This window comes from Scyliorhinus canicula, chromosome 28 (genome assembly GCF_902713615.1).
Source record: "Scyliorhinus canicula chromosome 28, sScyCan1.1, whole genome shotgun sequence".
NCBI classification, from domain to species: domain Eukaryota; kingdom Metazoa; phylum Chordata; class Chondrichthyes; order Carcharhiniformes; family Scyliorhinidae; genus Scyliorhinus; species Scyliorhinus canicula.
This window is the reverse complement of record NC_052173.1, coordinates 14,422,213-14,436,708: the sequence shown is the minus strand read 5'-3', so window position 1 is coordinate 14,436,708 and position 14,496 is coordinate 14,422,213. Positions and strand designations below refer to the sequence as shown.

General features: G+C 45.9%; 1 protein-coding gene across 1 annotated transcript in view; it reads left to right on the top strand.

Annotated features, from left to right (window-relative positions):
• Nucleotides 1-11,469: 11,469 nt before the first annotated feature.
• bloc1s1 (biogenesis of lysosomal organelles complex-1, subunit 1) overlaps nt 11,470-14,496 on the top strand; it is an 88,597-nt gene continuing 85,570 nt past the window's right edge. The window contains exon 1 of the mRNA XM_038786566.1: nt 11,470-11,615. Coding sequence (XP_038642494.1) covers nt 11,555-11,615 — 61 coding nt within the window. The 5' untranslated portion in view covers nt 11,470-11,554. The remainder of the gene's footprint in view (nt 11,616-14,496) is intronic.

Below are 14,496 nucleotides of genomic sequence, written 5' to 3'. Positions count from 1 at the left end.
TTAGCACTGCTGCCTCACAGCACCAGGGACCCAGGTTCGATTCCGGCCTCGGATGACTGTCTATGTGGAGTATGCACGTTCTCCCCGTGTCTGCGCGGGTTTCCTCCGGGTGCTCCGGTTTCCTCCCACAGTCCAAAGATGTGCAAGTTAGATTTGCCCCTCAGTGTCCAAAAGGTTAGGTGGGGTTACTGGGTTCCGGGAATAGGGTGGAGGCGTGGGCTTAAGTAGGGTACTCTTTCCAAGGGCCGGTGCAGACTCGATGGGCCGAATAGCCTCTTTCTGCACTGGAAATTCTATGAATTCAGTGACTTTTCACTCGGTTGCCTAAGTGTACAAGGGATAATTGGAGTGATTGCTGGCTCTGTCAAACAAATGACCAAATGCAGCACAGATTGGGACTTGGGGCTTGACTTTCAAACCTTTTTTTTTGTCTGTGTGGCACAAAGCCACAAAATAATTTTAAGCATTGGGCCATCAGGGAAATTATACTGCGGTCAACTAAAAGTCATTTAATTTGACAAAAGGAACTTTGTTACTGAGCAAAAAAAGGAACCAATGGAAATTGAAAATTACTGAAAAGGCAAGAATAGAAAGTAATGATTCTTTTGTCAGAATATTCCTGATAATTGGCTCATTTGATTTGGCTTTTAACTTATCATATTTCAGAATTCTCTATCAGATTTCAGCTGGCTAGTTAACCAGTGTGTAAAAATGTACACAGAAGTTAAGATTGAGATTTCCAATTTAAAGTAGTTCAGCTTACTATAAAAAACGACTCAATATTTCAATATTAAAAATATTTGGCTCACCAAAATATATTCCGGGTATAATTTAATCACCACATTGTGCCTGGCGGCGATCTGGACGCGCTGGTTAAATAGCGGAAAGACCAAAATTGAGATTCACGCCAGGCGCGAATCAGTTTGCTGTCTAACCAGTCTGCTCCAAGTGGCAAGTTCCGGATCAGCGCTATTGAGGTCAAATGCAATGGCCTCCTGGGAATTAACCGGCTCCCCAGTGACAAATCACATGGGCGTCGTTTAGTGCTCCTTTTTAAAAACATGAAGGTGGAGCAATGGCTGTTCAGGGTGACTGAGGAGGTGAGTAGCCATTTTCATTTTCTGGCATGCAGCTCACGGGCACTGGAGCCTCTGCCCCCGTGCTCGGGGTTGGGGGTCTCCTCAGGAGGGTTGGCTTGATCAGGGGGGCTAAAGCTTTCCAGGTCAGGGGTCACCCCTGGGACGGGAGAGGTGGGGTGTGGGTAAGGGGCTTTTCGTCTGTGAGGCCTCCAAGCCCTCTTTAAATATTGTAGATACCCATAATGCCCATAACAGGGGCAATTACAGCTGCTGTCTGCATGCCCTACCAAACACTTCCAGGACAGAGCCCCGCTCTTAGTACTATCCTGAAGGTCACTTTAACTCCCTTTGACTGTGAGCAGCCTCTAGCTTCATATCTGAAGGCTAATGAGGAATTGGTTTAATAAGCTGTGAGAGCATTACACAGCTTTCAAATGGCTTCTCGAGGGTGCACAAGCCATGTCTCAGACGATAATTATTGCATCGCATTTCAATCGAACTTTGAAGCTTGAACAGTTCACCTGAACTCCAGAAGCTTCAGCACCATAGAGGCGTTTGACAAAGTCCTGTGTTAGAGATTATTATGCAAAATTAAAGCGCATGGGATTGGGGGAAATATATTGAGGTGGATAGAAAACTGGTTGGCAGAGAGGAAACAAAGAGTAGGGATTAATGGGTCCTTTTCAAATTGCAGGCAGTAACCAGTGGGGTACCACAGGGATCGGTGCTGGGACCCCAGCTATTCACAATATATATTAATGATTTGGATGAGGGAACAAAATGTAACATCTCAAAGTTTGCAGATGATACCAAATTAGGTGGGAGGGTGAATTGTGACGAGGATGCAGGGATCCGACAGCAAGGCCTGGACAGGTTGGGGAGTGGGCAATGGCAGATGCAGTATAATTTGGATAAGTGTGAGGTTATTTACTTTGGAAGCAAAAACAGGAAGACAGATTACTACCTGAATGGTTGTAAGTGTGCAGTGGGACATGGGTGCCTTGTGCACCATTCGCTGAAGGTAAGCATGCAGGTGCAGCAGACAGTAAAGAAGGCTAATGGTATGTGGGCCTTCATTGCGAGAGGCTTCGAGTATAGACGCAGGGATGTGTTGCTGCAATTATACAGGGCCTTAGTGAGGCCACACTTGGAGTATTGTGTGCAGTTTTGGTCTCCTTCTCTGAGGAAGGATGTTCTTGCTCTCGAGGGAGTGCAGCAAAGGTTTACCAGACTGATTCCAGGGATTGCGGAACTGTCATATGAGGAGAGATTGACTAGGTTGGGATTGTTCTCGCTAGAGTTCAGAAAAACGAGGAGGGATCTCATAGAGACTTATAAAATTCTGACAGGACTAGACAGGGTAGATGCAGGGAAGATGTTACCAATGATGGGTGTGTCCAGAACCAGGGGTCACAGCCTGAGGATTCAGGGTAAACCATTTCGGACAGAGATAAGGAGACATTTCTTCACCCAAAGAGTGGTGAGCCTGTGGAATTCATTACCACAGGAAGTAGTTGATGCTAAAACTTTGAATATATTCAAGTGGCGGCTGGATATAGCACTTGGGGAGAATGGGATCAAAGGCTATGGGGAGAAAGCAGGATTAGGCTATTGAGTTGGATGATCAGCCTTGATCGTGATCAATGGCGGAGCAGCTGGAAGGGCCAAAAGGCCTCCTCCTGCTCCTATCTTCTATGTATCTATGTAAGGCAGCAGCCAACAATCAAACACTCAAGAGCTGGACTTCAGTACTGGGATATGCTCGCGACCAAAGGGTAAGTGTGTGGTTCAGGGGAGGGCACTTGAATACGGTCTCTCTGATGTTCTCGGCAGGAGTCTGGGGTCTAGGGGTCCCAGCTGTGGCCGGGGGTGAGTGTGCAGAGCGAGGTTTTCCAGCACAACTGGCTCGGTGGATGGCACTGTGAGAGAAGGCGGGACATGTAAGGGTGGGGGAGGCTTAAGGGATTTGAAGGTCCCGGGATAGAAGCCCTAACTGATTGTTGGTCTCTCTCTTCCTCCAATTTCTTACAGATATACAAAGTATGGCTGGTCATGTCGGCCCCGCAGATGCTGCCCTCGCAGTGCTGGATGCCGGAGAAGATAGCAGCACAATTGCAACACAAAGGACCATGAAGAATGCTCACTGGGCAGGAGACAAACTCACATTTGGTTAAAGGCTCCCTTTCAAACTAAAAAAATGAATAAAATGGAATCATAATTTCGATCATCAAAAACTAAAAATACTAAACACTGAGCTATAATTGAGTAGCTGTGTCACAAAGAGGCCGTTCATATGATTAAATGTTAATCCAGAGGCAATAAATACCTTCCTCTCAAATATAACCTCCATTGACTGAACTGCTAAAAAATACTGCAGCAGATTGTCATCTCCAATTTAGCCAACGTTTGGTAGATTTCGGGGTACCTGGAGTCAGAAGAGAGAAAGTATGACACAGTGTGGTGGATGAGCCGTACAGCCAGGTAACTGTTCAGCTGGCCGATCTCAATTTCTGTCCTCAGCCTTGTTTGGGTGTGGTAATTTCTATATACTGCACAGTGATTTTTTCAGAAAGATCTGCATGCAGATATTTGTCGAGGGTAGAGCTGGGTTTAGTTTGTGATGTCCTCCAGAATCAAATAGTTTCTGAATATTCATCCTTAAGGAAGGGGGAATGAGGCCATTCGGCCCATCGAGTCTGCACCAGCTCTTGGAAAGAGCACCCTACCTAAGGTGGTAGAGGCGGGCACGATAGCGTCATTTAAGATATATCTGGACAGATTCATGAATGGGCAGGGACAGATCCTTAGAAAGTAGGCGACAGTTTTAGATAGAGGATCTGGATTGGCACAGGCTTGGAGGGCCGAAGGGCCTGTTCCTGTGCTGTAATTTTTCTTTGTTCTTTGTTCTCACGCCTACACCCTATCCCCATAACCCCACCAATCTTTTTTTTGGACACTAAGGGACAATTTATCACGGCCAATCCACCGAACCTGCACATCTTTGGACTGTGGGAGGAAACCGGAGCACCCGGAGGAAACCCACGCACACACGGGGAGAACGTGCAGACTCCGCACAGACAGTGACCCAAGCCGGGAATCGAACCTGGGACCCTGGAGCTGTGAAGCAACTGTGCTAACCACTGTGCTACCGTGCTGCCCATGGTAATAATCCAGGGAAATGGTACAATTTGAATTAAAACGTCGAAAGATGACCATGAAACCATTGTCGATTGTTGTAAAAACCCATCTGGTTCAGGGGCTGTTTAGCACACAGCTAAAATCGCTGGCTTTGAAAGCAGACCAAGCAGGCCAGCAGCACGGTTCAATTCCCGTAACAGCCTCCCCGAACAGGCGCCGGAATGTGGCGACTAGGGGCTTTTCACAGTAACTTCATTTGAAGCCTACTCGTGACAATAAGCGATTTTCATTTCATTTCATAATGTCCTTTAGGGAAGGAAATCTGCCGTCCTTACCCGGTCTGGCCTACATGTGACTCCAGAGCCACAGCAATGTGGTTGACTCTTTAACTGCCCCCTGGAGGGCATTTGGGACGGGCAATAAATGCTGGCACAGCCAGTGATTGACGCCCGCATCCCGTAAATGAATTTAAAAAATCAGGTGAAATGAAAAAATGAAATGAAAATTGCTTATTGTCACAAGTAGGCTTCAAATGAAGTTACTGTGAAAAGCCCCTAGTTGCCACATTCCGGTGCCTGTTCGGGGAGGCTGGTACGGTAATTGAACCGTGCTGCTGGCCTGCCTTGGTCTGCTTTAAAAGCCAGCGATTAGCCCTGTGAGCTAAACCAGCCCCTAGGTTCACATATAGGCCAGATTCAAGAGGGTCGCTGATGACCAAGGGCACAGAGGTTGAGCACAAGTCATGGTATTCAGGAGGAGGCGGCAAGCTTTGCGTTGTGTGGGTGAGGGAAGAGGAAGGTAGAACTAAACTATACAATATTTTCAAGATTTGCAATTTAGTAAGAAGCTGATGAGGGAAGGGTGTCTGTTCCATGTAAAAGTTTGGCACTGTTCACGTTGTCTCGAGTCTTGACAAATTGTTTTTTCAATATCTTCTCAACAATTGGCAATAGCTGTTAAATTGTAAGCATCAAATGTCAGCATCCCTCTGCTTCTCTATCCATTAATGGCTTCTAATTACAACTAATTAGCGCAATTTGGCATTGCAACAGTATGTCACATATCTCAATCTTCTGGTATCTTGGATCCTGCCATGACAGGATTTCACATCTCAATACCTATGAATGCATGAAAATAGCATCTTGTTAGTTTGTTCTTGAAGAGACCCAGAATCATGCTCTGGGGGATCCAGGTTCAAATCCCGCCAGGCAGATGAATTCAATAAAAAAAAATTCTGGAATTACGTAAAAACCCATCTGGTTCACTAATGCCCTTTAGGGCAGGAACTGTTGTCCTTACCCGGTCTGGCCTACATGTGACTCCAGACCCACAGCAATGTGGGTGACTCTCAAATGCCCTCCAGGATGGGCAATAAACGCTGGCCCAGCCATCGATGCCCACATCCCATGAAGTAATAAAAAAATATGTTTATGATCATGTTTGTAATTTAAAAGATGACACTTATGTAATTCTCCTTCCGCATAACTTGGTGTGCATGGACAAGTGTAGAAAAAGAAAAAAAGAGACAAGAAAGACTTGCTGATCCAGCAAGCCTAAACCTTAATTGCTATCTTTAGTCCCACTTAAACAACAAGAAAATAAACCATCTCCGCTCTCAATCCACCTTAAATACCAATGACACAGAGGAATACTTGCGTTACAGAGATATTCTTTGAGAAAGACATCTCTTCACACTGCTTTACAGAAACAAATCTGACTCCTGTCAGACCCCTGCAGCAACTCTGGCTGTATCTCTTCCAAAGCTGTTTTCAGCCGGCTTGTTTCAGCTCCCCCTTGTCTGCACTGCTTTAAATACTGTTAAATACTAACTTACAGTGAGAACAAACTGCCGAACTTGTGGTCTCAGCTTCAGCCAGATTAGAACTGAACTGAAAATGCTTTCTCAAAAAGCCTGGTGCCTTAGCTCTATCCAGCAATTACATCATGTCACCAAGCTGAAAACTAAGTTACTCCCCAGGGAATCCCCTTAATAAAAAAAAACTGCATTAGCCCAACCTTTTTAAGATAACTAATTGTACCCCTGGCTCCTAAAATATACTTGCCTTTCAAACTAGGATTTTTTAAAAAACATGACTACAGCAGTAAAACACTCTAACCCAAGGCTTTACATAGAATCTTAGCCCTTACTTCACCAAATACGTATCATACAGTACATCTGAAATTCGTACATTCCTCACAAGATGTTACTTCAGAGCCCTGCATGATATGTGCACGGATGGCACTAGCCCCAGCCATGTGTATAACACTAATTTATCCATGTTAAATTTGATATGCCAGATATAGGCCCATTCTTTTATCACATCTTACACAGAAACAAAGACAGGCCACTTGACCACAGTTGTTCTGTAGCATAACTCTGTATCCCTTGTTACCATGATATACCAAAAATCGTTTGATTTCAGTCTTGAAAATTTCCATTGATCCAGCATCCGCAGCATTGTGGTAGAAGAAACATCCAGAGCTGACTGTTTTCCTATTTTCCTCAGGAAAGGTTCTAACACACCCTCACAATTCTGTACTATCCACCAACTTGCAAATGGTTCCCTCAATGCTTCATTTCAGAATGTTAAAAGTTTGGAAACAGCAGCAGTTCCAATACCAATCCTTGTGGGTTTCCATTAGTAATGCACGCAGACCCACAAACATTCCCAACAACCTTCTGGCTAGAAGAGTAAAACCAATACGGCAGCACAGTGGTTAGCACTGTTGCTTCACAGCTCCAAGGTCCCAGGTTTGATTCCCCGCTGGGTCACTGCCTGTGCGGAGTCTGCACGTTTTCCCTGTGTCTGCGTGGGTTTCCTCCGGGTGCTCCGGTTTCCTCCCACAGTCCAAAGATGTGCAGGTTAGGTGGATTGACCATGCTAAATTGCCCCTTAGTGTCCAAAATTGCCTTAGTGTTGGGTGGGGTTACTGGGTTATGGGGATAGGGTGGAGGTGTGGGCTTGGGTAGGGTGCTCTTTCCAAGAGTCAGTGCAGGATCGATGGGCCGAATGGCCTCCTCCTGCACTGTAAATTCTATGATTCAATGTCTTCTCCAAGATCTGCCCCCCAATTACACAGGACTGTATCTTATATTTTGTGGCAGCTTGTCAGCAGCCTTTTTGTAAATCTAAGCATACACTGCTAACTGGGTTTACCCTCATACACTTAGTGACCTCCTTATAAATTTAAACCAGGTTGGTAATACGTGACCCCCCTCCCCCCCAGCCATACTAAAAGACTTCAATAGCCCCTTCCCTGTTCCAATACTCATACAATATATCTTTGATTTATCCCTTCTGGCAATTCACCCATAACCACAGTCAAGCTAATGGAGGTGGAATTTTCCAGAAGCACAGAAAAGTTACAGCACAGAAGGAGGCCATTTGGCCCATCTTGTCCATGCCAGCTCGAGGACACCCAGCTGCCCTTTCTAATCCCACCTTCCTGCACCCGGTCCATAGCCCTGTAGCTTAGAGCAGGCGTGGGCAGCACGGTAGCACAGTGGTTAGCACTGTTGCTTCACAGCACCAGGGTCCCAGGGTCCATTCCCGGCTTGGGTCACTGTCTGTGCGGAGTCTGCATGTTCTCCCCGTGTCTGCGTGGGTTTCCTCCGGGTGCTCCGGTTTCCTCCCACAAGTCCTGAAAGACGTGCTGTTAGGTGAATTGGACATTCTGAATTCTCCCTCTGTGACCCGAACTGGCGGCGGAATGTGGCGACTAGGGGATTTTCACAGTAACCTCATTGCAGTGTTAATGTAAGCCTACTTGTGACAATAATAAAGATTATTACTATTAAGGTGCAAATCCAGGTATTTTTTAAACGAGTTTAGGATCTCTGCCTCCACCAACTTGGGCAGCGAATTCCAGACTCCAACTACCCTCTGCGTAAAGAAGTTCTTCCTCATGTCCCCTCGACACCTTCTGCCACTTATCTTGAAACTATTTCCCCTGGTTCTAGAATTCTCCACCAAAGGAAACAATTTTATCCTGTCCACTCTATCTCTCCCCTCATAATTTTGTACACCTCAATTAAGACTTGTTACCCATTGAGAATTTTAGTATCCTATCCTTCTCTGCAGTCCAGCTGAAAAATCAGATCCTCTGTAAGCTGTTAAATATACAGGCAAGGGGCGCACTGAGTAAGTCGGTAGATCCCACCAGCCAAACCGGAGACCTCATTCTTCCAGAATTGTATCAACACCCATTTTCACACGGCTGACGTCTACTGCAGGTTGGATTGTTCTTCGGTGGGACAACAATTAGCCTCCAAGGCACAAGAAGATTGGTGGGACGCGTGGACAGCCAAGGTTCCCACTCTTGATTGCCAGAGATCCTTGTTAAAAAATGCAGGAGTGGAATTTAGAATCTGGTTGGACATAATACCCCAGATGATGGCATAGCCCAGAGACTCCGCATCTGGGCACATTTCCCACCATTCAAGTGAATGCAAAATTCAAAGTGAAAGCTAAAATGTGTGGGGCCACACCCAGTCAGGTTAAATACCCACAGAAGATAAACTTGCATGTATATTGTGCTTTTTCACAACTACTGGATGGCTCAAGTGTCTTACAGCCAATGAAATACTTCAGAAGTGCCATCATTGTTGCAATGTGTGATGAATATAGGATTTTTGATATGTTGGATTTTAAGTATTTGGTGAAGTAAGGGTTAAAAGCTTGGGTTAGAGTGTGTTTAACTGCTGCAGTCATGTTTTGAAAGAATCTTGTGTCAAAAGACAACCAAGATTTTAGGAGCCAGAGGTGGAATTAACCATCATAAAAATCTTGGACTCATGCTGTTTTGTTTTGATTAATGGGATTCTTTGGGGGAGTAGATTTGTTTTCAGCTTGGTGAGATGGTGAAATTGCTGGGTGGAGCAAAGGCATTAGGTTTTTTCGGGAAAGCATTTTTCAGTTTCAGTTCTGATCTGGCTGAAGGTGTCCACAGTGAAATTTTTCTGCTCTCACTGTAAATTAATTAAAATATATTAATTGTATTTAAAGCAGTGCAGATTTGTCGGAGGACAAGGGGGAGCTGAAACAAGACAGTTGACAACAGCGTTTGAAGACATCCAACCAGATTGCCAGATTGCACAGGTTCGGACCGGAGTCAGATCTGCTCTGTAAAGCATAGATCATAGAGTTTACAGTGCAGAAGGAGGCCATTCAGCCCATCGAGTCTGCACCATCCCTTGGAAAGAGCACCCTACCCAAGCCCACACCTCCATCCTATCCCCATAACCCAGTAACCCCACCCCACCTTTTTGGACACGAAGGGGCAATTTATCATGGCCAATCTACCTGCATGTCTTTGGACTGTGGGAGGAAACCGGAGCACCCGGGGCAGCACAGTAGCATGGTGGTTAGCATAAATGCTTCACAGCTCCAGGGTCCCAGGTTCGATTCCCGGCTGGGTCACTGTCTGTGTGGAGTCTGCACGTCCTCCCTGTGTGTGCGTGGGTTTCCTCTGGTTGCTCCGGTTTCCTCCCACAGTCCAAAGATGTGCGGGTTAGGTGGATTGGCCATGCTAAATTGCCCGTAGTGTCCTAATGGTGAGGTTAAGGGGGGGGGGAGGGGGGAGTTGTTGGGTTGCGGGTATAGGGTGGATGCGTGGGTTTGAGTGGGGTGATCATTGCTCAGCACAGCATCGAGGGCCGAGGGGCCTGTTCTGTGCTGTACTGTTCTACACCCGGAGGAAACCCACGCAGACACGGGAAGAACGTGCAGACTCCGCACAGACAGTGACCTATGCCGGCAATCGAACCTGGGACCCTGGAGCCGTGAAACAACTGTGCTAACCACTGTGCTACCGTGCTGCCCTAAAGCAGTGTCAAAAGATCTCTTTCGCAAAGAATAACTCTGTAAAGCAAGTATTCTTCTGTGCCATTGGTATTTATTGTGGTTTGAGAGCGGAGATGGTTTATTTTCGTATTTAAGTGGGAATAAAGATAGCAATTAAGTGTATTGTATTCAGTGCCTTGAGTAGTATCGTTTAAGGGTTTATTTTTGCCTATTTTCTGGTGTAATGTCAAAGATTTTAATACTGTATTAGTAATAAAGTTTTGTTTTAAAATACCATATCCCTATTTCTTTGTGAAACCACTCCTGGGGCGAGGTATCCTTTCCTCACTGTCTTACGAAATTCAAATAAAATATTAGCGTTGCTAGCCAAGCCACTGTTGGGGTCTGGTCTGGGATTGTAATAAATGGGAGGAAACATAGCAGTCGCAAGAACACAAGAAACTAGAAGCAGGGTAGGCCACCACATCCTTCAAGCCTGGCCCGCCATTCAATATGACCATGGCTGATCCATGCCGGCCTCAACTCCTTTTCTGTGCCATTTCCCCACACTTTGAACAACTCTGCTACTCCTCCTTGAAATCCATAGAATCCCTACGGTGAAGGAGGCTATTTGGCCCATTGAATCTACACCAGCTCTTTAAAAGAGCACTTGACCTGGGCAACTCCCCTTCCAACCCCTGCAACTCCACACATTGATCATGGCCAATCCATCTCACCTGCACATCTTTGGATACAAAGGAACAATTTAGCATGGCCAATCCACCTAACCTGCACATCTTCCGGAACACCCAGAGGAAACTCATGCAGACACTGGCAAGGGGGGGGGGGGGGGGGGAGACATGCAAACTCCACACAGATGGTCATCCAAGGCCAGAATTGAAGCCGTGTCTCTGGCGCGGTGATGCAACAGTGCTGACCACTGTGCCACCTTAATGCCATTGGAACTTTTGCATCCACCCAGATGGGGTAATCTGAAGGATAGCACCTCCGGACAATGCAGCATTTCCTCAAGTTTGTGCAGTCATGAGGCAGTCTTGATTTGTTTTTTTTTGCACTCAAACCCTGGAGTGGGACTGGAATGTGGAAGCTCAGGAGGTGAAAGCGCTACCAGCTGAACCGTCGGTGCAGAAGAAAGAAAGAGAAAATGCTGGAAAATCTCAGCAGGTCTGGCAGCATCAAGGGAGAGAAAAGAGGCATCTGGACTGGAAGCTCTTTTCTCTCCCTACAGATGCTGCCAACCTGCTGAGATTTTCCAGCATTTTCTCTCTGGTTTCAGATTCCAGCATCTGCAGTAATTTGCTTTCATCCCAGTGCAGAATAAAGAGGTGGCCATAACCCTACTGTTCAAAGAGAGAGCTTTGGGGCTCAGTACCACTCCTCATACTTTCCCAGGGGGGGTTGACAGGTTTGCAGACCAGCCAATGGAGCTCTGTTAAACGGTGCACGTGACCCTCCCCCTCGCGAGATCGGCCCGTGAAGTTTGCGCGGCGGCGGCAGTCTCGCCGCTCCTTCTTCAGGAACCTCGCCGGCGCCATGTTGTCCCGCTTATTGAAAGATCATCAAGCCAAGCAAAACGAACGCAAAGAGCTACAAGGTGGGTGCCGGGCATTGCGATCCTCAGCGCCCGGAGCCCGAGCGGCCATTGACCGGCAGCGCATTCGGCCGCTCGGGTCTTTGAGAGCGAGGCACAGATCTCCATGGAGACGGCCCTGTACTCCCCGCTGATTGGCCCAGCTGGCGGAAGGCCAGCCCATATTTGCATCAACGCGCGAAATGCTCATTCCCGATTGGTGCAATTAGATGTCAATCATGCTGCAAACTGAGGCTTTCACTTCCGTTTTCACCATCTGAAAACAAGTGTTGTTTAATTGTCCAACAGTGGAAAGACACTTTATCTGAGATTTAACTGCAATTTTTTAATGGAAAAGGTTCAGCCTCTCGATCTCAAACTATAATGTGAACTACTTTGTTAAACTTACATCGATCACAATACTGTTATGCTTCTGTTAGCCCATAATACAGTTGTATTTAAAATAAAGAACTGCCACCATTCAACATCTGCATTGACCTCTCCATTGAAAGCTGTCATGAGCTTGCACTTGATGCAGTTCAAGCATAGAATCCCAACAGTGCAGAAGGAGGCTATTTGACCCATTGAGTCTGCACCACCCCTCCGAAAGAGCACAATGCCTCGCCCATGCCCCTCTCTTATCCCAGTAACCATACCTAACCTTTTGTACACGAAGGGACAATTTAGCATGGTCAATCTACCTAACACACATCTTTGGACACTAAGGGACAATTTAGCACAGTCAATCCACCTAACCTGCACATCTTTGGACACTAAGGGGCATTAGCGTGGCTCTCCAACACAAAATTAGTGTTTGTACCGTTTGGCCTTGTATATATTTTTTACTGTAAAGATATGGCCAATCCACCTAACCTGCACATCTTTGGGTTGTGCACGGAGAATGTGCAGACTCCACACAGACAGTGACCCAGGGCCAGGATCGAACCCAGATCCTCAGCGCCGTGAGGCAGCAGTGCTAACAGCCTGCCGTTTCGCTCATTTGAGGTTTTTCAGTTTCCGTTGATCTTTGTTACATTCGGGCAGTGCCCCTATCAGGAGCGACCCTTCTTTGCTTTATCCCTAAGTTTGTTCCCTTCTATTTGGTTGACTGAAAAAGTGGCCAATCCACCTTACCTGCACATCTTTGGACTGTGGGAAGAAACCCACGTAGACACGGGGAGAAAGTGCAAACTCCACACAGACAGTCACCCAAGGTCGGAATCAAACCCAGGTTCCTGGTGCTGTGAGGCCACGTGCTAACCACTGTGCCACCCATATATATGCTGACTTGTTATGTTTTTACACCAATAATTAACATTTTGGACTCTATCCACTTGCTTGTTTAAGGGGTAAAATCATGCATTTATAGAATATTTTCATGACCTTGGGGGTGGGCTAAAGCGTTTCACAGACAATTAATTGCTCATGCTTTTGCAGTGTAGTCACTGATGCTTTTGCAGTGTAGTCACTGATGCAGGCAAGCAGTGCAATGAATTTTCAGACGTTAAAGGTCCACAAACAGCAAATGACCAGTACCACATCTTTATCTTGTGCAGCAACCTTTTGTGTGGCACCTTGTCAAAGACTTTCTGGAAATCCAGATATACCACATCCATTGGCTCCCCGTTATCTACCGCACTGGTAATGTCCTCAAAAACTTCTATTAAATTAGTTAGGCACGACCTGCCCTTTATGAACCCATGCTGCGTCTGCCCAATGGGACAATTTCCATCCAGATGGCTCGCTATTTATTCCTTGATAATAGATTCCAGCATCTTCCCTACTACTGAAGTTAAGCTCACTGGCCTATAATTACCTGCTTTCTGCCTACCTCCTTTTTTAAACAGTGGTGTCACGTTTTTTCCAATCCGCTGGGACCACCCCAGATTCTAGTGAATTTTGGTAAATTATCACTAGTGCATTTGCAATTTCCCTAGCCATCTCTTTTAGCACTCTGGGATGCATTCCATCAGGGCCAGGAGACTTGTCTACCTTTAGCCCCATTAGCTTACCCATCACTACCTCCTTAGTGATAACAATCATCTCAAGGTCCTCACCTGTCATAGCCTCATTTCTATCAGTCACTGGCATGTTGTTTGTGTCTTCCACTGTGAAGACCGACCCAAAAAACCTGTTCAGTTCCTCAGCTATTTCCTCATCTCCCATTATTAAAACTCCCTTCTCATCCTCTAAAGGACCAATATTTACCTTAGCCACTCTTTTTTGTGTTATATATTTGTAGAAACTTTTACTACCTGTTTTTATATTCTGAGCAAGTTTACTCTCATAATCTATCTTACTCTTCTTTATAGCTTTTTTAGTAGCTTTCTGTTGCCCCCTAACGATTTCCCAGTCCTCTAGTCTCCCACCAATCTTTGCCACTTTGTATGCTTTTTCCTTCAATTTGATACTCTCCCTTATTTCCTTAGATATCCACGGTCGATTTAGCCTCTTTCTACCGTCCTTCCTTTTTGTTGGTATAAACCTTTGCTGAGCACTGTGAAAAATTGCTTGGAAGGTTCTCCACTGTTCCTCAACTGTTCCACCATAAAGTCTTTGCTCCCAGTCTACCTTAGCTAGCTCTTCTCTCATCCCATTGTAATCTCCTTTGTTTAAGCACAACACACTAGTGTTTGATTTTACCTTCTCACCCTCCATCTGTATTTTAAATTCCACCATATTGTGATCGCTCCTTCCGAGAGGATCCCTAACTATGAGATTATTAATCAATCCTGTCTCACTACACAGGACCAGATCTAGGACCGCTTGTTCCCTCGTAGGTTCCATTACATACTGTTCCAGGAAACTATCGTGGATACATTCTATAAACTCCTCCTCAAGGCTGCCTTGACCGACCTGGTTAAACCAATCAACATGTAGATTAAAATCCCCCATGATAACTGCT